The sequence below is a fragment of the Crotalus tigris genome, unplaced genomic scaffold (genome assembly GCF_016545835.1).
Source record: "Crotalus tigris isolate CLP2741 ecotype Arizona unplaced genomic scaffold, ASM1654583v1 scf7180000018790.500841, whole genome shotgun sequence".
In the NCBI taxonomy this organism is placed as follows: Eukaryota; Metazoa; Chordata; class Lepidosauria; order Squamata; family Viperidae; genus Crotalus; species Crotalus tigris.
The window spans coordinates 320,268-346,541 of NW_024097202.1; the positions used below are offsets into that span (position 1 = coordinate 320,268).

Genomic DNA, 26,274 nt, shown 5'->3' on the forward strand with positions numbered 1-26,274 from the left:
AGTCTTTTACTGACTGCTGAAATCTGTATGAACTTACAACAATAAAACAATGCTAAAGCCGAGACCACAATACAATAATAATACATTATAATCAGACAGTGGCTTCCAACTCATCATGGCCCAAATGCTCTCTGGAAAAGCTCCGTGCATGTGCTAACTTCGCCTCAAGATGGAGCTTATTTTGCCACAGTGTCTGCAAATCCCTGCCCCCTTAACCTCCCAATAATGTTAAGGGATTTTGTTGGGGTGCACGCAAGCAAATTCTATGATTCTTGAAGGAAACAATGCTGAAGAAGTCTAGGAGACTGACTATATAAGACTTTATTGCAGGGGTGTAAAACTCGCAACATCACGTGATGTGTCGTGACGTATCACGACTTTTTTGCCATTGCTGGGAATGTATTTGTATACATGCATATATATATATATCAGTAAAAGACTGATATATATATATATATGCATGTATACAAATATACATGTATTTTGAAGATACATCCAACATAAAAAGAATCTAATCACTGAGGAATAGGTTCTTCCTGGGAGGTGGAAGATGCATCATTTGCTATGATGCATCCGGTCTGCGGGCTGGCAGTTTGATACCCTTGCTTTATAGGATTAAATTGTCACCTTGAATTGCACCTGGAAATCTGTAGACAAAGAATACAGGTGCTGTTGTAATTCCGGTTAACTAACAAAGAGGACACTATTTTTTGCACCAAGCTCAGGTTAGAGATATGCATTAGTTACAGTGGAGAACTCAAAGTAGAGATCTCAAGAATTTAGACTGAACACTGTGCACCAGATAGCAGGAGCCTTAGCAGTTTAGCTTTAAAAATTTCATTAAGTTTAATTTAATTACTCTGGGAGCATAATTATTGTCCATACAGTTGAATAGCTAATTACTTCATTGGAGACTGTTTAGACACACTAGGAAAGGCTTGTAGAATGAAAATTTCCAGGAAGAAGATGATCTGTATATAATTATTGAAAAGCCTTCACCTGCTCAGTATAGTTTTTATTAAACCAGTTAATGTAGTAATGTGGGAGTGATTAACATGTCTCTTGATGAATGCAATTGCCCTGGTTTTCACATGATTAATTCTAGCATTTCAAGATGGCTGTAGGAAGTTAACATGTGAAAACTACATCACAATTTGATTTGGGATACAGACAAGATTACAACACTGTGAGTGTATGTAAAATGGCCAGGAAGCAGGGTGGAACTCAGTTTTAATGAATGGAATGGGATGGGATGGGATGGGATGGGCTGGGCTGGGATGGGATGGGATAGAAATCTTTATTGATTTAGTCATTTGACCATATCAAAAATATATAATTGATATAAAAATTAAATGGAAGGAAAGAATATATTTCTGTTTGACTGCCTTAAAAGTTGGAATAGGTTCGGTCAAGTCTCCATTATTTGAACATTGCAGCTACATTGCAGCTGCATTGTTGTACCTTGGCGTTTGATATAGAACTTTCATAATTAATTGCAGGCATTGGCAATCAATAAAGGAAGCTGCCAGTTTGTCACAGCCTCTCACAAGGGATTGAGTCAAATGCCACTTTCAGATCCATAAAAGCTGCATAAAGAGCCTCTCCAGGAGGGTTAGTGTACTTTGCAGAGATGTGGTGCTAGATTAGTCAGCAATGAAAAACCTGATCTGAAACCAGCTTCTTCCACTGCTAGAATTCTTTCTTGAACCATCCACTCAGCAAGATTATAGTAAAGATATGTAATATGTAATTTACTAATTATTTGTAATAGTCTGATTGGATAATAATGTCAGACCCATCCTAAGAACGACATAGAAAAATCTAGGCAAAATTTAGTCCTTTATTTGCTTACAACCCACAGACAGAATCCTGCCAGACTAAATCTTTACTCTCACCCCAACAAATATACTTTGGGAAATTTTAGGGAGTGGCTATCCTAATTCTCTTCCTCTGTCTCCTATCCAGCTTCAGGCTGGGTTCCCTCTGTTTCACACTCTCCCTCACACAACCTCCCCTTCTATAGGCACCAATCCTTATAGATAGTTAAGTTGTTTTTTTCCAGCTTTTCAATATATTGGCATTGTAATATGGTTGTTCCATTCCTTTGAGATTTTTAGGGAGATCATGATGCAGGTGAATAATGGGGGCTAAGACAATCTAGCTACTGAGATTGTGTTTTAAGGTTTCTGAAAAAGAGAACAAATGGATTCTAGAACAAATCAATCCTGAGTTTTTATTGGAGGCAAAATGACCAAACTCAAATTATCACATTATGGGAAGATTCACCCAGTTCCTTTCAAAAATCCATAAAATTGGGGAAAGGTAGAAAGAAAATAAAGAGAACCCCCAGCAGAAAATGGATGGACTTAATTGCAATGGCAATGAGTCACATTTAATTAATTAATTAAATTGATACGCCATCCATCTCACTACCAAAGTGACTCTTGGAGGTCCTGAAAGAACAGATCAACCTGGATATAATGTTAATTGACGTGGGTGTAGTAGCAAACAGGAACCCTGTCCAAATAGAATGACTAGCTATCATCTTGCAGATTTCTATTGTCCTATTCAACCCACAGTCATTCACACCCATCACCCTAAGCACCTGGAGTAACTTCTCTCATTCAGACAAAGGCACATTGATAACAAATCCTCCTTCCAGAAGTAATTGTTTCTGGGTGGAGCTAATAACACTCTTGCAGTTGCTATGTAAACACAAGAAATGACAGCAAATTATCTTAAAAGTATGCTGTTTTCCTGCCACAGCAGTCAGTAAAATGTGAAGCAACACTGCAGCATTGTAATTGGCATTGTAATTCTGTCTGCCCTTTTGAATGACAATTGCAGCATTCAATTAAGCTATGTCAAATGCTGTTATGCAAGCACTTCAGAATGGGTGGAATTTCATGTGCCTCTTTCACTGAAACACCTTCATCAGTGAACTAGGAGGAAATCAATTCTGGTTCCATGTACAGCCACTTCAAAATCTGGTCCAGAGGTTCAAACAATTTTCCAAAACATTATTTTTGGAGACATGGAAGAAGGGGAGTGAAGTTGCAAGAGAATGATCTGCAGATTTTTGATTTCTGCCACATTGGTTTTCCATCCAGTAATGAATAACCCACATGGGAAAAAAAATATAAGAACTCCATCTCCTGAGTGTGGGGAGAATAATTGTGCTGCATAGTATGCTACATTTGCATGCAGGAATATATAAATGTTGGTGAAAAGACAAGGCAGCTTTTGTCCATCTCCAGCAGAAGAAAGAATATAATATAAAGTTTTTTCACAGTGCTTTCCATCACTGTGATTACATTTGATTGTCTGCCATCTGTCAGTTCCTGTTCCTACAGTAGTTAGCTATTTTTTTTTTAACCTTTTCATGACACATTCTTTCCCCTTTTCTTCCAGCTGCATTTTGTCATGTCTCTTCTGATACTTGCATCTTTTCAGTTCCCATCAATTTCTGATCCTGGCAACCTGCATTTCACAGCATTTAATAAGGAATGTTACAATAATGTACCTACCTGTCTGTCTTGAAAGGGAAGGCAAGTGATAGATAGAGAGAAGATAAAATGATATGAATTGCTGGTCTTCCTGAATTTCTGCAGTTCTGTCTCTAGAGATGGCCAATCCAACATTGAGATGTAGAAAACTTCTGCCTTCTTTAAGGTTAAAAGAGATCAGAATTACATTTCAGAAACTATCAATGTAAAAAACAAAGAAAATAAATGGGTTGTAGGGTTAGTTTGGGTGAAAAAATTTATAGGGAGGTTAACTTAAATATTCCTTTTCTCTTCTTAAGTCACTGTAATAATTAAAATCCAGTAAGTATTTGAAATGTTTTTAAATACTTTTTAGTGTCATATACTTATAGGATCCACATTTTACAGTACTAATTTTAATTTATTTGATCTGTACCATGCTGACCAATTTTGAACTGTATTGTAATATATTTTGACAGTTTAAAAATATAAACTTTGGCCCTTTAATGCTTAATATGAGAGAAAAGATACATATTCAAGTATGCATTATGGCAAGGAATTGCAGAAATGTCCTAGGATTATAAGCAAAAATTATGTAAATGTGACATACACTCTAAATAGGCATATTTGCTCCATGCCTTGAAGTATTATAATCCAAAATATTATGGAAAATATGTTTCAGGAGTATTTATTGTTTTTATATTTAAAAGTACAGTATCAATAGTTGCATAGCAATATTACTAAAATGATCAAATTAGGGAACGACAGTTGTTGCTCCATTTGCTCTAAAGTGTTCCTGTTCCTAGGATGTTCCTTGTTCAAGCCCTTTGTTCCTGGACATGCACAATGCATATGGTAGTTTGTTCTCATTTCTGTTTTCTTTGTGGTGCTTCCAAATTAGGCTTTCTTTCTGCAATAAACATAACATTCATGGAGTTTTACAAAGCAGTCCAGGCATTACAGTCTTCCATTTGTATTTCTCCCCGCTTGCACAGTGTGTCTTAGATCCTTTCTACACACACACACACACACACACACACACACATACACACACACACACACACACACACAGAGAGAGAGAGAGAGAGAGAGAGAGAGCACACAGAGACACACACACAGAGACACATGGGTTAGGGTTAGCGCCCATAATTCAGGAGAAAAGGAGCAAACTAATCTTGTGTGCAGCCAGCAGAACGTCTTGTGTCTGTTTTTAAATGTGGGGAATAGTTCGAATCCTTCAAGGATCTTCCTGGGGCTCCTTCATCCCCCAAAGGAGACTCAGGAAAGTCTCCCCTCTAGAGCAGCAGTCCCACTGGATGGTTATTCTGATCAGGTTCTCCTTTGTGTGCTGTCTTCTCCCCCCCTCCCCTATTCACTTCTCCGGGATCATTAGGAGTGAGGGTGACACGAGCTGCCCTTGATTTATATTGACAGCTCATGCTAACAAGGCCTCTCTTCCAACCTCACATAGTCCTGCCTCAACCCTACCTCCATTTATTTGTCCCCTTTGGCAGCTTTTCATTTTAGTTAGCTTTATTCCCTCAATTACACATACATTTGGGAAGATTTGCTTGGGTTTGGAGAAAGGCAGGGGGAGAGGGCAAGAGATCTAGGAAGAGAGAGAGAAAGAAAAGGCCTTCTGAATAAGGGGCTGTATCAGCTGTAGAGTGATTGCAATAGCTGGCCAGATATTTCTGGAAAGCTTGTAGGCAAGACAGGAAGGAACAATCTTTCTCTTGTTTGTTCCCAGGATCTGGCATTTAGAGTCATAAGGCTGGCCCCTATCCTGCTGGCCTTCAGAAAGTCCCTCAAAACAAGGTTGTGCCAACAAGTTTGGGGATCCCACAATAGAGTGGAATCTGTTGGAAGGTTATATGATCATTATCTGCATCTTGGCCACCATTTTGTTTTTGTTTTTACTTTATTTTCATATTTAATTTAAATGCTTTTATTTTGGCTTTTTATTTATTTTGTTTTATTATATACACCATCCAGAGTCACAAGGTGAGATGGGTGGCTTATAGAAATAAGATAAATAAATAAGCAAGCAAGCAAACAAGTCCCTCAAAGGGAAAGTTTAATCAAGTTATTATAAATGGGGTTAGGTCACAATTGTCAAGCTCAATCACATCATGTGACATATCGTGACTTTTTTTGCCTTTGGGAGCCGGGGTGGGCGTGGCCTACACATGACACATCCGGCCCAAGGGCCGCCAGTTTGACACCCCTGGGCTAGGTTGTCAACATCTAGATAGACACTGTAGTTCCTCACTGCCATTTGTTATCATCTGGGTTTGGATTGCCCAGACTTGGTAGCTGCTGAATCATAATCAATTGTCAATGATTGTCAAACTCGCAACGTCACGTGACATGTCGCAACATATCGCAACTTTTTTTCCATTACCAGCAATGAGGTGGGCGTGGTTTCGCCATGACGCATCCAGCCCATGGGCCGGCAGTTTGACACCCCTGCCTAAACATTTATCTAGACTTAAAGCTATCTGTGTTCATCATGCTGTTGTGGTTGTGAATTCCATAATTTGTAATGTGAAAAACTTCTTTGTGTGTCCATCTTTAGCTAGTATGTAGCCACATTGGTTCAAATCTAAGAGGAAACCATCCCTGCTTTTTCTCCTGTCTATGTATCATGCATAGTTGTAGAAATCTCTGTTCTGCTAACTCTCTCAGGTTCACTTCTAAAGGAAAATTACCACAATATTTTTTGTTTAAATAGCCTGATCTAATTTCTTCGTTGTTGGGGGTTCCTTTTATAATATCCTTTAAATCTAATGATATTGGAGTTGAAGGCATGAGTGGTCATAACAGTCCTGCTTTCCTTCCTAAATATGCCAATATATATACAGTCAACATGCATGAATATTTATGATATTGAGGCTGTAATCATGTATATGTACACACATAAACCCACATAAAAAGAACACATATCCATGTATGCACACAAAATATATAGTCTTTTTGTCTGTGTCCCACCCATACAATACAAAGTACCAAATGTAATTAAAATATCCATGAGGATGACAGGATTCCTACCTTTTCTTAAAAAAAGGTGTACAAATGAAATAATAATAATAACACAAGAGATAATTCTCATTTTATAAAAAAGACAATGACAAAACACTTCCATACAGTTCTCTCAAAACCTTTGTGTAGGTAAAATGAAATCAGATCAAGTTAAGACTTACTCAAAGGAAATTTTGCTTTTATTTCCATGCTTTTTATTTTCTGCATTGGTAGACTGATTTTATATTAAAAATATAATCAGATAGATTCTGCCTTGATACAGAAGTGACTTGTTGAACTCAACAGACATTAAAGAGATAAGGTATTAGATTTACTGGCAAATAATTTACTATTAATTTAATGATCATTTAAAGAAACCTTATATTTACAATGCTTAAATTTACAAATCCTATTTTTATTGTTCTTTTATTTACACTTTATTTTCCACTGTGTCTATGAATAGGCAGGTGACGTGTGTGTTTAATATGCCTCAAGCATAGTATTCATCCATTTATTTAACATAATTATATCAGTTCCTTGACAACTAAGCATATTTACAACAATAAAATGGCATTGAAACAAATTCTAACCAAAAAAAAAACCCTAAGTCAGCCAGTAGAAAAATTATGAGTTAGACAGCAATTGGAATGCAAGAAGGATAAAATTGTTCAGCCAAAGACTTCATAAAAGAAGGTGATTTTATAACTGTTCTGAGCACTCATTGTAGATGTGTTTTTGAATCATATTTGGAATCTTTGATTCAAGTTATAATCTACTGCTAACATAGCAGTAAAATACTTTTTACTATTAAAGATTGCCTTTTCTTCTTCTTGGCTGCGAAAGCTTAAAAGTGTTTTGCTTTCTGTTTAATTCTTGTATGTAAGACGTTAAAACTAAATCCAGCTTCTTTTAGTTGGTTTAAGAATTGGAGTGGTAACCAGAACAGATTTACTATCTCAGTTAGGAAGCAGATGTTTTAAACCTGTGTGCTTTCTTCAAGGGCAGCCCATGCAGAATATATTGAAGTAGTCAGTCCCAGAAATTAATGCAGCGTAGCTCAGCATAACAAAGGCTGGGTCTGTTCAGCAGAGGATAAAATGAGGTTCCTAGGTGGAAGAAGGTACTAGCAACCAGTCCATGTTATGTTTCAAGTAATCTTGATTGTCATACAGTGCCTCTTCTGGAAGGATATCATGTGATAACTCCCAAGAAGGTGGTTTAGAGTTTATTAAGACTTTAATGGGAGACCAGAAGGAAATTCTCAGAGCTAAACAACTCTGGAATATCCAAACAAAATAAACCACAAAATTCTGGAAAAAGACAAAGTCTAGCTTTTCTGTACTGTTGCTAGGAACACATGGAGTCTTTACTTTTTTCTTAATTATTTCAGTCCATTCAGCAATAGTTAGGGATCTTAACTAGCCAGGATAGAAAAGAATCCATTTTCACCCAGGGTTTTATCACTCACATGACTAATACTGCAGTAATTTTTTTTCCTTTTTTTTCTTTTTGCCTGTCAAGGTGGAAATAGATATTACAGGATGTTCTCACCCTTGTCATCTAACCAACAAAACCATGGTTTTAATTTCTTCTCTCCTCAGGACATTGAAATGTATGTCCTACACTTTATTAACAGCATAGAGTTAGGTTTTTTTTTATTGCTTCCTCGAAGATAGTTAGCAATAGATGATATAGATATAGAAAATAACAGAAAATAAAATACATAACCTAGACATCTCAAGAGCTTAGAGTGAACAAGACAGTTTTGAGGTAGAACAAAACAAAGGCAGACAATCTGTAGGGGTTGTGTAATAACTTGAAATATATTTTTAATATATATTTTAAGTGGTGTTTAGCTGTTGTTCGCAGCTTTTTCACGGTATGTACAGTAGCTGTTAAAGGAAATTTCCCCCAAAGTCCCTCACCCTACCCCAAAATCTTTGAAGTTGTTCTTGTTTGTTAATGAAACATTTTCGTACTCTTAAGTTTTTTTGGGTGGGTAGATGTTATTTTCCAAGCACATCTTAGACATTTGGGGGTTTTTTATGTATTTTTTAATTGGAAAACAAAGGCAAGATGGTAGCCCCCTGAAAATGCAGCAGTTCCGGTCACAACACAGTACTTTTGGGCAAATCTCACAGTTTGTTTCCAGAGATTTCCAAAGGAATTTTTTTTTTACCTGTTTAAAGAAGGTGAGGTTTTTTTGTGTGTGGCAACCCTGTGTATATTGACTTCTCCTCCCCCCAAAAAGAAATCACAAGCTGCATAAATAATTCCATTAAAACATGTGGCATTGCTGGGTCTCTCTCTCTCTCTCTGGGTCTCTCTCTCTGTCTCTAACTTACTGTTTGCTTTAGACAGGGAATCAGAAGAAATGGCACCTTTTAAGCCATTGTTGGAACCACCTGTTTGCCATGAAGTTCATTGAATGTGTAATCTTTTATTTATTTAATTTTATTCAAATAATGTCTATGGCCGCTCATCTTAACCAAATAAATCTGGGTGGTTAACAAAACGTACATAAAATAACACAGTATAAATGCCACGAGCTACTCATGGTTAAAAATAACAGGCTACTCATGAAACTGCCTTGCAGCACATATACTGGACTGAATTATGGCCACAATGCCTGAAGAAAACACCAGGTTATAAAAACCTGTGTGCTTTTCTCCACACTGAAGCTCCTTTTGTTGGATAGAGCCCATTGTTCAAGTTTGTCAAGATCTTTTTGGACCGTGAGTTTGTCTTCTGGAGTGTTGGATACTCCTGCCAGTTTAGTGTCATCTGCAAATTTGATGAGTTCCCTTTCAATTCCCTCATCTAAGTCATTTATGAAGATATTGAAGAGTACTAGGCCTAAGACAGAACCTTGTGGTACCCCACTGCTTACTTCTTTCCGTTGAGAACTACTCGTTGAGTACAGTTTGCCAGCAAGCTACAGATCCATCTGATGGTGATGTTGTCTATTCCACCTTTTTCTAGCTTACCAAGGAGTAGATTGTGGTCTACTTTAGCAAATGCCTTACTAAAGTCTAAGTATATTACATTCACAGCATTTCGCTGGTCTACTAGTTTAGTCACTTTATTGAAGAATGAGATAAGATTGGTTTGGCATGATCTGTTTTTAACAAACCCGTGCTGGCTACTAGTTATAACTTTGTTTGCTTCTAGTTGTTCGCAGATCTGTTTTTTGATTATCTTTTCTAGGATCTTCCCAGGTATTGATGTTAAACTGATTGGTCTTTGGTTTCCTGGGTCTGTTTTTTTTCCCCCCTTTCTTGAAGATGGGAACCACATCAGCCCTTTTCCAATCCTCAGGTATTTCCCCAGTGCTCCAGGATTTTTGAAAGATATGGTGCAATGGTTCTGAGATAACATCTGCCAGTTCCTTCAGAACTCTGAAATGTAATCTGTCAGGTCCTGGTATTTATATTCGTCAACGTCGGATATTATTAATGACAGAATTTCACTTAGCACATGCACTTAAAACTGATGTGTCTTAATGTATTGTGTATTTCACATATCAAGTACTGCCATTTCTGTGGGGTGAGGTTCAAAATGTCAATATGCATCTGTGTCCACATGATCACTATGGATGCATGTGTGAAATGACATCATACTGGAAGTCTGCTAAATATGCTTATTTGTGTGCTTATTTGTTTTCCTATTCAACTGAATGTTGGGAAGAACTTACATAAAGTGGTCATCAGGTCACATTTATCTGTCATAAGGATAACTCTCTGAAAAAAGAATAATACAAAGCCAAAGGTGGTATGGAGGAAGAAGCTGACAAAAGAAAGACAACAGCTTGGATTGTTTTCAATTTTTCTATGCCCTTCTTCCTTCCTAATCACATGACCTGGAACAGAAGTGTTATTGTACGTTGGAAAGAATTCCAAAAGCCATGGTGCACATGACTTTTCCCTACCTTGTTAGGCAGTGTGTGAAATGGCCCCATGTGCAAGATACAAGCTAGTACATGAATGTTCTCTTAATGCTTACTTCAGTTTGAACCCCAGAGCGATGTACTAAGTCCATCAGATATGGTTGCTAGAAAATGCAGAAATATTTGCAAAACCAATGAAGCCTTTCAAATGAGAGATAGCTGCCACAGCTCTCTGCAGACACAGGAGCCTGCTTTATGCCTGCCAAGAGTCCTTTATACACATTTGAGTCAGGGCTGTGGGACTTGGAGAACTAGCTAGAAGAACTGCCAATCTGGGATGACAAGTTCAGATTCACAGGCATTGGTGCTTAAAGCAAGCCAGGCTGAGAAAATAACCAGTAAGAAATCTTTGGGAATAATCATGAGCCTGGGTGAAAACAGAGCTAGGATATTTCTCTTGCTCTAGGAAATACAGAAAAAGCAGGCAAGAATGTGCTAGGGAAAGGTTTTCATCAGTTAATGCATAGACAAACTCATTAATATGTAACCAGTAAAGCAGACACGAACAATTTCTGATTGCTAAGCCACAAACAGTCTCCATATGATAAATGCTTCCCCCACTGCCCTCTACTGTCTCAGGCAGATATACAGGATAAGACATGCAGTGGGGGGGAAAGTTATTTGATCCCCTGCTGATTTTGTATGTTTGCCAACTGACAAAGAAATGATCAGTCTATAACAGACATGTCAAACTCGTGACGTCATGTGACGTTGCGCAACGTATCGGAGCTTTTTCGCCGTTGCCGGCAATGGGGTGGGCGCGGCTCCAGTATGATGAAACTGGCCGCGCGGGCCGGCAGTTTGACACCCCTGGTCTATAATTTTAATGGTAGGTTTATTTTAACAGTCAGAGACAGAATAACAACTAAAAAAAAAAAAAAATCCAGAAAAACACATTTCAAAAGAGTTATAAATTGATTTGCATTTTAATGAGTGAAATAAGTATTTGACCCCTTTGCAAAACATGACTTAGTATTTGGTGGCAAAACAATCACAGAGGTCAGATGTTTCCTGTAGTTGGTCACCAGATTTACACACATTTCAGGAGGGATTTTGTCCCACTCCTCTTTGCAGATCCTCTCCAAGTCATTAAGGTTTCGAGGCTGACGTTTGACAGTTTGGATCTTCAGTTCCCTCCACAGATTTTCTATGGGATTAAAGTCTGGAGACTGGCTAGACCACTCCAGGACCTTAATGTGCTTCTTCTTGAGCCACTCCTTTGTTGCCTTGACTGTGTGTTTTGGATCATTGCCATGCTGGAATATCCATCCACGACCCATTTTCAGTGCCCTGGCTGAGGGAAAGAGGTTCTCACCCAAGATTTAATGATACATGGCCCCGTCCATCATCCCTTTGATGCAATGAAGTTGTCCTGTCCCCTTACCAGAAAAACACCCCCAAAGTATAATGTTTCCACCTCCATGTTTGATGGTGGGGATGGTGTTCTTGGGATAATAGGTATCATTCCTCCTCCTCCAAATATGGCGAGTTGCATTGATGCCAAAGAGCTCGATTTTGGTCTCATCTGACCACAACACTTTCACCCAGTTCTCCTCTGAATAATTCAGATGTTCATTGGCAAACTTCAGACAGGCCTGTACATGTGCTTTCTTGAGCAGCGGGACCTTGCAGGCACTGCAGGATTTCAGGCCTTCACGGCATAGTGTGTTACCAATTGTTTTCTTGGTGACTATGGTCCCAGCTGCCTTGAGATTGTTGACAAGATCCTCCGATGTAGTTCTGGGCTGATTCCTCACTGTTCTCATGATCACTGAAACTCCACAAGGTGAGATCTTGCATGGAGCCCTAGGGACCGAGGGAGATTGACAGTTATTTTGTGTTTCTTCCATTTGCAAATAATCACCGTCTCACCAAGCTACTTGGCAATAGTCTTGTAGCTCATTCCAGCCTGTGTAGGTCTACAATCTTGTCCTTGCCATCCTTGGACTGCTCTTTTGTCTTGGCCATGGTGGAGAGTTTGGAATCTGATTGATTGATTGCTTCTGTGGACAGGTGTCTTTTATACAGGTAACAAGCTGTGATTAGGAGCACTCCCTTTAAGAGAGTATTCCTAATCTTAGCTCGGTACCTGTATAAAAGACACCTGGGAGCCAGAAAACCTGCTGATTGATAGGGGATCAAATACTAATTCCCCCCCCCACTGTATACAGTGTATTATATTTACCTCATGTATATCAATGTCTACATTTATAATCTGTTTATTGACACAGTCAGATGTAAAGCTACTAGTGGGACTACACATGGAACAGCATGAGAAAGAAACCAGGGTCACATTAAAAAGGTCACATTAAAAACAGACAGAGGAATGGAAATTAAATTAAAGCTAATATTGTTCTCTACGAGATCAGTTTGATTTAATGATTATGGCACCATGCTAGAAACTGAGTTTTAGTCTTGCCATCGGCATGAAGTCCTCTGGGAGTCCTTGGGTCAGTTTCTTTCTCTCAGCCCTAGGAAGCAGACAATGGCAAGCCATTTCCAAAACTCTTGCCAAGAAAACTGTAGGGACTTATCCAAGCGGTTGCCAGGACTCAATACGAAGTTGAAGGATCATGCACACATGCACATACACACACAATATTGTTCTCTGCATATGTAATTATTTAACAATTATATTTTAAGACTTGCATACATATGCCCTCATGGACTAGTGAATTGCTTCCAATGAATGAATATATACTTAATGCACTTAAACAATGTATTAAAAGATCTGGAAATCCAACAAGATTGGGCTGCTCTTCCCAAGAATGTGTATCTGAGCAGCCAAGCTCCCCCTTTTAAAGCAGTGAGATATTTATATGAAATAACCATCCTAAAAATCCAAAGAGCATTAACCTTAGCATGCTGGAACACACTTCCCACAACAGTTTTGGCGGGCCAATAAAAAAAAAAAAAAGCTTATGAGCTGAGATTGTGCCCCTGTGGGCAAGGGCCATTAAAACTATAGCTCACGTCTTGCTATACTGCATATTCTATCAGGACTCACGGATTCAACTTATAACACTACCTCACCAAATTCTGCTATGCTTTATGTAAAATTAGGCAAATTTTAACTCCCCACTGTTAATTCATCACCAATCGCAATATATTATTCTGCCTGTCTTTTATTTCTATTTTCTACTAATGTCATTTGTTTTTAATGCTTTTATTTGCTGGTCTGTGACCGTAATAAAAATTGATTGATATGCCCTCATGGTCAGTGTGAGTTGAAAATTACTTGATGGCACACAATCTATACATGCATGCATGCATGCATGCATACATACATATATATATATACATACATATTCCCAGTGATTGCTATCTCTTTACATGCCAGTTGTTCCCAGGCTTAAAATAAATGAAAACTCTATTCTCTTACACAGAGAGAGCAGCACAGGGTTTTACTGCTGCTGGGGCTACAGAGGGGCTACATCTGATCATATGGCTGGCTGGGATATACAGATGCGAGGGAAGGAATCAGACACATGATATATTGCTTAATCATGTAGACTGAATTGTAACTTACCAAGGTAAACATGACATACCAGTCATATGTGCTGTCCTACTAGGAATTTCATAATGCTTTTTTCATGCTGTGTCCTTTTAAAATATTTTTTTAATCTCTCCAATAATAAGTCATGGAGATGCTGAAGGGCCCCGTAGGCCATTTTTGGAAAGCCTAGAGCTGCAAAGGGGGTGGATCTATGTACCTACAAGAAAGAATGTACAGTATTTGGGGATCTGGTTTTTTGTTTTATCTTTATAACTCTGGGGTGGACATATTTTAGGGTTTACCCCATCATTGCCATGAGTTTCCTGCCTTGAAATGGCAGGACGCTGACTTGCTGGTTTCATCAGGCAGGGTCAGAAGAGCTGCAAAAATGACTGTTTTTAGCATCCTTGGTGTTGTATGTTGCCAAACCTTGAAATAAATAGATTGATTCCTCTATAGAAATATTTACATACATCACAAATAGGATTACCCACCCCCTTCTGTTCTGAATACATACTCTTCTCTGAACTTAAGTCTCAGCATTGTTTGTTTGTTTGTCTTTTTGTAGGACAGAGCTGGCTTAATCAGAAGTGCTCTCATTCCTTGTGTTCAGGAGTTTGCAACTTATGCTGGCCCATCTGCTTAATCATGTACCTCTAGCAGATGGTATATCATTTGTCTTCATTCAAACTCCTCTGGAATTCCTCTGAAGGCACTAAAGCTGCCAAACAATAGAGAACTTGTCTTTTGACAGTGATAGTACTCCTGAAGTATAAGCAGAATCTAAGTTAATGCTTAGAACAGATAAAGTTTAATGTCTGAATGGGCAACCATGGGAGCTGCATAAGCGGCACAGTGGTGCTGTTTATGTGCATTATTATTTTCCTCATGCATTCAAATTCCATTTGGTTATGCTGAAAATCATGATTTATTCCTTGTTATATTGGCATTTGTGTTTGGTATAATGTAAACAATGTCCCTTTATATTTCCAGAAATGTATACTGCAGATTTAACCAGGGTTGAGTCATTCCTTACTGGTGATTAAAGGGCTATGTTTAACATATATCATGAATTATACATTTCTGTAGGGAATGAGGAATACGACAGTTAGTATGAAATTATTAAATATGTAACTTATGCTTCCAATTTGTTCTAGGCTTTGGTATAATGTTGCTGAACATGGTTTTTGGAAATAGGTATACTGTATACTATTCAGCCACATAAACTTCTTTTCTTCCACAGGCAGACTAATTGGCCGGGATCTAGGCAAGTCATTGTAATTCATCCCTTAAATCCCTTAATCTCAGTGATAATAATGTAGCCTCACCAATAATATGATTTTTTTGAAGGGGACATTTGCATGAAGGGAGGCATTTTGAATACTTATAAATGCTGGAATAATCCTCTTTCTTTCTTTCTTTCTTTCTTTCTTTCTTTCTTTCTTTCTTTCTTATCTATCTATCTATCTATCTATCTATCTATCTATCTATCTATCTATCTATCTATCTATCTATCTATCTATCTCATCTACCCATCCAGTTATCATCTTACTGAACTTATAGATCACTTAACTCAAGACAACTCTGGGTAGTTTGCATAATAAAATAAAAGAATAAAAATTAAAAGAAGACCGAGAGATTTTTTCAGAAAATAGCAACATCTGAGTCAATTCTCCTCCATGATATATAGGATGTTTACTTTTGCTGCAACATTGAAAAATTCTCTGCTATTGACAGCCAGGGACATGGAGACGTGAACGTATAAGTTATTGACCTTGTAGTAGCTGCCTATATGTTATAGGAGAGAGCAACAACAGCCATCACATTATATGTAGGTCTGCAGTGAAAAAGAAATCAGGTAAAAATAAACCCATGATAGGCTTTTTTTGGGTGGGTGGGAGGGCCTGAGAAAGAGAATATATCTCCTGCTATGACCCAAGAGTAATCAAATAATGGAGGAAGTAAGTAAAGCTAATCAACAGTAATTCTTAGCCATTCTTCAATTGCATTTCTTTCTGGTTTTTTTGACTGCGATACAAGAGGCACTTATTAAAGTTTATGATCCCTAATGTGATAAACAGCAAACTGAAGGCAGGCCATCACTGAGAACCTGCAGATCTTCAGAGATGGTTTATGGCAGCTAATTATCAAAGTGTTTTTAGGCACAGAGTTTGCATATCAATGCATATAGAACTTACTAGTACTGTATAAAAGTATAAAAGTTAGAGTAGAGAACAAGTGATGATACTTGGTATTCAAGAGATATGGCATTTACGAAATGAATTCTAGAGTTGTACTGCGGACGTACACCACTGATCCTGAGAATAAAATTGTTGTGGAGGCTTAAGCAAAGTCTGCTTGATTGCACATCCACAAGCTAGTTTCTCTCAGAAGTTGGTGCATGGATGCGGTTTGATTGCCTATCTGCATTACCCTTCAACAGTTCAGAAGCGGTATTAATGCTGACATGAGATTATGTACAAAATCATGACCTTTGCAAACAGATACACTGCACTCTAAATATGTTCATTTTGTGATAGCATAGAATAGATAAATAGATCACCCCATTGCATGTAGCTGGGGTCTCAAACACAGGCTGTCAGCTCTCTAGTTGACAAGCTCAGGGTCTTTAACTGCCAAGCCATTGCACCTCCCCTAACAAAAGCAATGCCTACTTTTCAAAAGTAAAAAGTACCTACTTTAAAAAGTAAGTAGACACAAAATGGCCCTTGCTAGAAAGAACTGTGTCATGACATCTGTTATTAAGCGTACTTGCATTAGTTGTCCTGTACGGAGCCTCCTTTTTTGTTTTTTCTTAGAACTGAAATGAGTAGAGTTTTAGGCATGAGTAGTTCTATCCTATTTCACTCCATTGTTCTTTCGCTGCAGACTGTTTACTGAGTATTCCACTCAAGTTGCACTCAGTAAAGTATGAAGAAATTCCAAACTTAATTGCGGAACTGATACTTGCACCGTTTGCTGAAAACGGTGCTCCTGTTCTTTTAAATGTTGCAGGAATATAAAGCAAGGCTGCATCAGCAGTGTGTGTCTGCTGAGCACGTAATGTAAGAAGTCATAGCCTTTGGTATGATCTGCTCATAATTAAATTAGACTTCTCAAATTTAGGGAGAAAGCATTCTTTTAAGAGATCAGTTGCCTCATCCACCCAAATTGGTATCCTTTACTTGGATGGATTTTGGCTGTGCAGGGTGTCAGAGAGCTGGGCCAGAAGACGCCAGGCTCAAAGCATGTGCTCTACCATTGAGCAATGGTCCTTTGACAAAAGATGAGGAAATGAGCCGAGGTGGCGCAGCAGTTAGAGTGCAGTACTGCAGGCCACTTTAGCTGACTGTGTTCAGCAGGTCAGCGGTTCAAATCTCACCGGCTCAAGGTTGACTCAGCCTTCCATCCTTCCGGGGTAGGTAAAATGAGGACCCAGATTGTTGGGGGCAATGTAAATATATATATACATTGCTTACTGGTGTACACCGCTTAGAGAGTGCTTGCACTTAAAGTAGTATATAAGTCTCATAAATAAATAAATAAATAAATAAATTCAACTTTAAAATGTGCACTTGGTAGCGAAGGCTTATTCCTATTTCTCTCTCTTTGGGTTTATTCACCCTCTCTCATCAATTCTGTGCTTTTTTCCTCACCTAATATAGCGACATAACAACTGTGGGCATTTGTATACCAGCCTCTTTCTGTGCATGTGTACAGATGTACAAAAACACTATAGAAGAAGTATTTCATTTTGCTAAGTATAAACTTAACTAACAACAGTTCATTTAGTGACCGTTTGAAGGTACAGCGGCACTGAAAAAAGTGTCTTATGTCTGTTTTTCCACACTTATGACCGTTGCAGCATCCCCATGGTCAAGTGGTCAGAATTCAACCACTTGGCAAACTGACTCATATTTATGACGGTTGCACTGTCCTGGGGTCATGTGATCAATTTTTGCGACCTTCTGACAGGCAAAGTCAACGGGGAAGATGCATTCACTTAACAACTGTGTTGCTAACTAAACAATTGTAGTAATTCACTTAACAACTGTGGCAAGAAATGTCGGAGAATGGGGCAAAACTCACTTAACAAATTTTGAACTCGATTGTGGTTGTAAGTCGAGGATTTCCTATAACAATAACCTAATAAAGAGAGGAGAGAAAGAGATATTGATCTGCTGTACATTGAGAGCGAATAAGGTGGTATTTATTGCATTTTGATATGGATTCAGGACTTAAAAAAAAAGATATGTGCCTTTCCTGTCAGACACCATACATAAAAGGATTAAGAATATATTTTATATAAAAATGAGAAGGTAGAAATCTGAACTTCATAAAAAAAAAAGAATCTGGATGTGATGATTTTTTTTATAGGAACAAAGCTCTGTTTCTGAAAGTATTAAAATGACATTTTCTAGTATATATGCATTTATAATGTGCATAATCATTAATATTTTAACTTCTTTTATATATAACTAAAACATTCATATAGATGTGGCACCAAATTCTTGTTTGATATAATCAGTGGAAACTTTATGTGGGCTTACTTCACTCCACTCTACTTGATGTTACTTTTATATTTTAAAATATAAGTATAGTTTACATTTCTGTTTCACAGTAAAACCTGCATCTTATATTGTATATTGTACTGTATAAGCTATATAAAATACTTGTTTACAGACCAGAACTGCAAAGTAATTACCAGCTTTAAAACAAAGTATTACAACTGCTCATTTGAGATATACAAAAATAAATTCAGAAAAATGTGAGGACAGGGAAGAAAATATCTTCATCATTTTCATGCCAGGCTCCAAGTACATTTAAATGAATTAATCCAGTATATCACAAATAAGAAACTCCTTGGATCAAGAATGTGTTTATATATCTTCATTCCTTTGAAAAATGGCATAAATTTTATAAAAATAATAGTAGATAAAAGCATTCTTGTCAAGATGCAGAATAAAAAACAAGAAGTACATGAAACATTTCAGTATTCTTTTAACTTGATTTATAGTATTTGAAACTGGTTCATGCTTGTATAAGCTGGTTAAAGCCTCTTTGATTTCCTTCCTTCTGAATAAATTCTTCTTGTTCATCTGAAAAAAAGAAAACAAAAAACTTAAACTCACTCCTTTTATGTTTGTTAGCACTGAGGAGAAAACAAGCACCTTTTGTTGATTTTGCGGCCTTGTCAGATTTACCAATTGGGCCAGGTGTTCACAGGTTTCACATTGTTCCAAAATTAGTTAAACTAATTTTAATCTTAATCATGCAACAACTTTATTGATCTCGGGCCGCAAAATTGTACGTAAGATTTTCCCAAAAACATTGGAAGGCTGTAATTTCTTTTTCTGCAGTGGTTCTATATTTGGCCTTCCCATGTTACTCCTTCCAAGTAAATGTTAGTTCAGTGGTGGTAAGCTGTGCTCCATGGAATCCTCTTTCTTGGAAATTTAACATAACATGGGGGTGGTGGGGAAGTTTGCTCTTTAGGAATGTTAGATGGATTTTAGAACAAAATCTCCAATAAGCTTGGCCATTAGAACTGCATCATGAAATATCCCATCTTTTATGGGGATTGAGATTAAATGCACAGAAATGTCTACTCAGATCATTCATTAGGGAAAGGGTTTCCTGAAAAATAAAATAAAAATCATGCATGGAATGGCCTTTCTTTTTTTAAAAAAAATCTGTATTTTGAGTGTCAAGACTATGCTTTCTGTAAGATGACAATAGCGCAATGTTGTATACTTTCCCAGCCTTTCCCCTGTTCTAGGGATATGTGATCATTGAACTATTTATATTTATTTTCAGAAAGAAGCTGAGAAAAAGTGCTATCTTTTTGCTGAAAACAAATCCTCTTTTTATTTTTTTAATATATTACAAGAAGTAGATAATTACAAACAAGCCCAAGTTCTTACTTTTCAGCCAGTGAACAAAATGTATTTTGACTGCACAGAGAATATGGCTGGGTCTGTTACGGATTATGATTTTCAGTATTGAGAAAAAGAATGTTTATGACCATTTCAGTACTATTCCATTCATTATTTCAGCGTAACATAGATTCTACAGAAAAGAATGCACAATCCCGCCTTTTACATTCACTCAATCTGAAAATTAAACCCTCACACCAGGGTCTTCAGATTAATGTTTAGTTTTTCTGAAACTATGACAAACTTTGTCCAACCGCCAGGAACATTTAACATAAATTCTCCCAGAGGAAAACAGCCATGAATATTGGAGAGAGAACGAGAGCCAGTTGGACAGAAATATAAACTAGGGAAAAGTGGAATATTCTCAGGAAGAAATAACATTTGGGACAACTGGAAAGTAGCCACTTTAAATTGCATAGGTTATATTTCACAATGAGTAAGATGGATAAAGGATTGGTGACTGAGGATTTTCTTGGAAGGCTCTTAATTGAAAGTCTGAACAGTTTTAGTAGGGAGGGTGGAGGAGACAGACTTATGTCAAGCTGAGCTCCTTGGAGAAAGGGTAGAATACAAAGGTGATAGATAATTTCATATGGCTTGCAATACGTGCCATATTAAGGGGTTACATTATAATGAAACAATAAATTACAAACCAAGAAAGCAGTTTGCACCTGGGATTCTTAAGCTCAGGAATTTTGCCTGGCAGATATACTCCACCACCTCTCATCACCTGTATTTTTTTTGTAATTGGGTGGCATAAAATATTGTGAAGTAAAGAAAAATACAACCAAATATTAAAAATATACAGTAAAGAAAGAACAAGAAAGAACAGATACAAGACAGCAAAATCCTTCAAAGCCTCTTCATATTAACAATAGATATATTCATGCAAGAGGCTTAGAGCTTTTTTTTTTCCCCTCCATGAATTGGTTTCTAATGTGAATGTAAACCTTCCATTGGCCAAAGTGTGCATTTGAATTACAAATGGCTCTCTTTCTGGTTTAAATATTCCACTTTGAGAAGGATCTGACATTCACATAAATAGCCTGTGAAAAGCACTCTAAGCCTCATGTGTGGAAGTTCCCACAGTCCCGCAATATTTTCAGGCATCCTGAAATGTATGAATGGCAATTCTGTAAAGGGTCAGTCCAGCTTCTTAAAACAATCCGGGATATTTTAGGAGTACCCAGAAAGAGTTACACTATTGACTTAAGTATGTATATTAAAACTGCAATACGGCAACCACAGTAAATTCAATAGATCTTCCTTATGGAGGTTAACAGGAGAGGCCCATCTCAAAAACCTTTAGTTGCCACACATGTAATAGTAGACCATGACTGTCAAGGCCACCTTTAATCTGAATTGCTTTGGCCTACTGATTAGAATCCATTGGTTAAAGATGCGTCAGAGATCTTTCAGCATGGCATGCGCACTATGGATTAGTTGCACATTTTTTGAAGAGTTTGCTAATGTTAAATGTACCCAAGCAAATATACTTACAGTCTTATATGATGTGCAGTTTAGATGTAGGACTGCCAACTTTTAGTCTCAGACAGAAGGAGTAAATTCTCTGAAGGAGGACTTTGAATCACAGAGGGTAGGGATATTTGTGCTTTGCCAACTAATTCTTTTCTTTGCTTCTTTGCCTTCCCTGTCATCTTCCACAATGGAGCAGCAGGCACAGCCAGCTTTCCCCTCTGATAAGCCAAATATAATCCTGAGTTCCATTAAAGGCTTCCAGTCAGGAACCAAATCTTAAAAAAGCAAGTAATCCTAGCATGTAGCAATTGTGTTGCAAGAAGGCAGGGTGACAATAGCTTTGGCAAACTGTAATTCTTCATAGTACCCCTAATAGCAAAGCAGTTTCCAATGTTTCCTTCTTTTTACGGCAGTCCCTTCTGCTGTCCCGATGATGCATCAGGTGAGTCGCACCCCAAGCAGCATCACTTTGTCCTGGCCACAGCCTGATCAGCCGAATGGAATCATCTTGGACTATCAACTGCGCTATTTTGACAAGGTAAACTGGTGAAAAAAGTCCAGAGTTAAAAATTAGCATTTGAGTTTGGGTTTCAGTTCCAGTTTTGCCATCTACAGCAAGTTTACGCAGTAAAATTTAATAATTACAAATGTTGTGGTTCCTAGTTCCAAGAAACTAGGACTGGTCCAGAAAAGTTGTATCTCACTTACTAAGTTCTCAGCAGCCAGATAAATCTATAGTTATTGGGTTCTTTTGGAGTAGGCATGGGACTTTAAAATCAATTTAGGATTCTAGAATAGACTTCCCCTAATTTTTCTTCTCCTGTTTAGGAAGTAGCATGCTACCCTTTTATGTTACTAAAACAGTTGGGAAGCTGCCACTACCACAGGATCTCATCTTGCATCATTCCAGAAATAAACAAAGCAAAAAGGACCCACATGGGAAGGATAAAATTCCGTAGCTTCTAGACCAGAAAAATTTCATTTCCTGAATGGGCCACTAGTGTGATGGAGAAGAGCAGCATTGTTATTATTGCCCACCAAATTTTCATTTCAGGGTGCTCATGTTACCAGGATGGGGTGGATAATAGTTATAACAAGAAAGAGTCTTAAGAGTTTATTGGAAGCCATGGGTTGTTCTGAAAGGATGAGTCAGGCAATCCATCCTTGCAACATTTTTTCCCCTCTCCCTCATGCAAAACATTTTTATTGTTCCTTTAGCTATCCATCCTCGAGAATAAAGGCAGAAGTAGTTGGTAATTTGAATTATTAGTTCAGGAGTTTGGGCAGAAAGGAACTTGACTAAATAACAAAAATGTGGATGCATCTGAGAAAAGACCATTGCTGAGCATTGCTGAGGTTGCTGAGGTTGAAGAAGTGGAAGTCTATTGATCAACCTGTATTGGTTCCTAGTCAGAAGATGAGGACACTTCATTCACCTTAACCAGCGAGACTAATATGGCCACCATCTCCAGTCTAAGCCCAGGAAAGATATATGCTTTCCAAGTACGAGCCCGGACAGCAGTGGGTTATGGGCCCTATAGTGGAAAGATGTATTTCCAGACTCTTGTAGGAGGTAAGTGACACATCTTCTGAGTTTCCAAACCTAGATTTTTCAATACTTCTCTCTCACGCTCATACTTGCTTGAACAATTTTCTCTTTTTATTACTCTTTTGTTCCTGCCTCATAAACTTTTTATAGCCTTCACATACCTTACAGGTTAACATATACCTCGATTCGTCATCTGCTTATGTATTTTCAAGTGTTGCATCATTTCAATATGTGGTGATGCTTAGGCATCTAAGACACAATCTAATGAGGAATTATCCTGGACAAGCTTCATCATTTCAATGTGACTTTTGGAGAAGAACTGTTTGGTCAGTTGTGACCATGTGAATTGCATATGTGTTTAGCCAGAGAGATAAAATCAATTGCAGGAGCTGTGTAGAAGTACTTTTGAAGAAAGGAAGGAAGAGCTTTGGCAACATTGACAATTAAAAGACCTGACTTTTTTTTAAATTTTAAAAATGAATGAAATAAAGTGGCATAATACAACTGAAGTGTGTATGTGCGTTAGAAACAGAAAGAAAGGCGGAGAGATTTGAAAAGTCTCTTATATTCTGCTAGATCAGTGATGGCGAACCTTTTAGAGACCAAGTGCCCAAAGTGCAACCCAAAACCCACTTATGCATCGTTGAGTGCCAGGTGGGAGTGGCCCATTGGGTGGGCATGGCTGCAGTGGTAACAGCAGACTGGGTGGGACTAAATCAATCAATTTCAACTTTGCAAGATTTTTTTTTCCCCGCGAGAAGTTGAAATTGACTGAGTGAACCTTTTTTTTTTTTTTGCACACAGCGGCGGAGGCCTAAAGTGAAAAGGTTTTATAAAATCCAGCTGAAGGCCTAGGACTGGGGCGACAGCACGCGTGCCCACAGAGAGGGCTCTGAGTGCCGCCTCTGGCACCTGTGCCAAAGGTTCACCACCACTGTGCTAGATGATAAAGCAAAACTGCATGGAGGTTTTGTTGCTCAGAGAAAACCTTACATGGAAAGGGGACCTGATGGAGTCAGCATAACTATGACCCTTTCTGTTCTACACACTCGGATGCTTCAGACAGGGGAAGCAGGGCAATTGGTGTCTGAAGCTCTTAACAACATTTTGAGAAAGCTTGTTCAAATGTTAAGACTGTATTAGAGGGTTTCATAATAATAAAGATTATATATAAGAAGACAACAGACTGCCTTCCTTTTTTAACAGGTGAGCGCTCTGAGATGGTTCAGGATCGGTTGCCTCTTATTGTAGGCTCGGCATTGGGTGGACTCGCCTTCATGGTAATTGCTGCCATTGCCATCCTGGCCATTGTCTTTAAAAGGTGGGTGTTCTGCTTTCACCCTCGTAAAGATATTGTTGATTCAACACAAAACTACTCCCAGGTAAGGGAGTTCAGCATGATTTTGGAAAGCTGCTTTCAAACAGGAATCCCATTATGTCCCAGAACTCTATCAGGAGAGACGGTCTGCTATTTTTTCCCATATTATATATATCATCTGCAGTCTTACATATTACCCAAGATCATTTGGAACCTAGATATGATATGTGTGGGAAAGAAGGCATACCATTCTTTTTTGACCTCATATTCAGACCTTGAGATAATTGGAGAAACATGACAAGGTTGGGATTAGGGTTACAGTTATAGAAGAGCGCCTTTGGTCAATATGTCCTCAATTGTAGACATACTATTTCTACTAATACGTTTAAAGGAAGACTGTAAACAAGGGATAAACAATATATAGGCTGCTTTTGGCAACCTATGTGCAGTTCCACAATGTCCAAGGTACAAACCTTTGAACCCTTTTTTTAAGGGGATGGGGAATGTTAAATAATGGCAATGATCTATTAAGCTTTGCTGGGCTTTAAAGCATCCAGAACATTCTTAAACATTACCCTTCCCTCCAAATGAGCTACATTTTTCAATTTTGGGGATAAAGGAATAAATAGATAAGCCTGTGGAAAATTTGTTGCTACTATAACCCCCCAGATCCATCCACTGATAATGTATGTTTGGCCAACCCCCACTTGCTTTGTGACATTATAATATCACCAATCATGTGACTCCAAGCCTGAAAAAGAAACATCTCCACTATAATTCAAAGGCAGGCAATCTCCAAGTTTAGTCTCCAATCTAATTTCTAACAGCCCCTCCAAGTAATCAGTTTAGATTTCTGTTAAGAGTTGTCTCACCTTTACCTAGCAATCTGCCACTTGGTGAGACAGAAGTTATCAAAAATAGAATAAATAGGGTGTGAAAAAAATAATGGGTTCCCTAGTCACTATTTGTTTCAAGCCTAATCACTATTAGCAGGTTTCCCCAAATAAATAAAAATCCCCATCTCTGTTATAGATCAGTTTAAAACTTCTTTAAAATAGCAATAAGTAAGCTATTTGAAAGTAGAGTCTTTTAGTCTTTAGTTCCAATCGTCATTCCAACTTCAACTGAAATCTGTTACTATTTTTTGTTTAATCACCAAATCCCAAAACTAGATATTCATGTATTCATGTAATCTAAAGGCTGTTAAAGCACATGAGTTCCAATCAAATCCATTTCACATCCTTACTTGGTACTCTGCCCAATGCATTGAAAATCTTGTTCAAAATGCAACTTTTAGAGATGTATCATAAACTCTGTCACCGAGTGAATAGTCATGGGCTCCCCTTTATAGCATCTAACTGAGAATATGGGCATAAATTATATTTATAAATGGATATGTGTTTCTGAATATCAGAACAAATGGTAAAAAGTGCACAAATTGAGCCTATGTTACATCTGATTATCATATAAATTCCCAATAGAATTACTGGTGTCACTTCACTGTTCAAGTGTCCATTCAGTAAAGAATATCATAAGAGCTCTGCCAGATCAGACTAACTGACATTATGTTTGTACTACATAGTTTAATTTATTATTCCTCTGTACTTCCTCCATCTTTATTGAAAACTGCTTTAGGATTTTATTAAAATTGCTTTTCAATAAAAATTCAAAGTATTTTGAATAAAGAAATATGTGACTTATTATTTCCAGTATTACAACAATGCTCCCCTAAACCAGTGGCATATTTTACGGTCTCAGCATTGGATGATCAAATGGTCATTTAGTGCAATTTTCTGCTAAAGCTGAAAAAGTATTATGCTGATATTTTATTGGCCCTTTTGTGAAGTATTTTATTTTGCATCCTACAATCAGTCAGTTGAAGTTCAGATTTAGCTAGCATAAAAAAAGAGAACAATCTTTTCTCTTTCTACTCTGTCCTCACCATGAGTAAGTTTCTACATTCCTTCTGATTCCTTTACATTGAAAGGAAGTTATATTTAATATGACCTACGCATAACCTATGAGCAGACATAGAATGATTAGA

General features: G+C 37.7%; 1 protein-coding gene across 4 annotated transcripts in view; it reads left to right on the forward strand.

Annotated features, from left to right (window-relative positions):
• Positions 1-26,274, forward strand: part of LOC120313830 (ephrin type-B receptor 5) — a 190,606-nt gene that overhangs the window by 144,488 nt on the left and 19,844 nt on the right. For all 4 annotated transcript variants that reach the window (XM_039356177.1, XM_039356174.1, XM_039356175.1 and 1 more), the window contains exons 7-9: positions 21,777-21,901; positions 22,774-22,936; positions 24,119-24,233. In XM_039356177.1, coding sequence (XP_039212111.1) covers positions 21,777-21,901; positions 22,774-22,936; positions 24,119-24,233 — 403 coding nt within the window. The remainder of the gene's footprint in view (positions 1-21,776; positions 21,902-22,773; positions 22,937-24,118; positions 24,234-26,274) is intronic.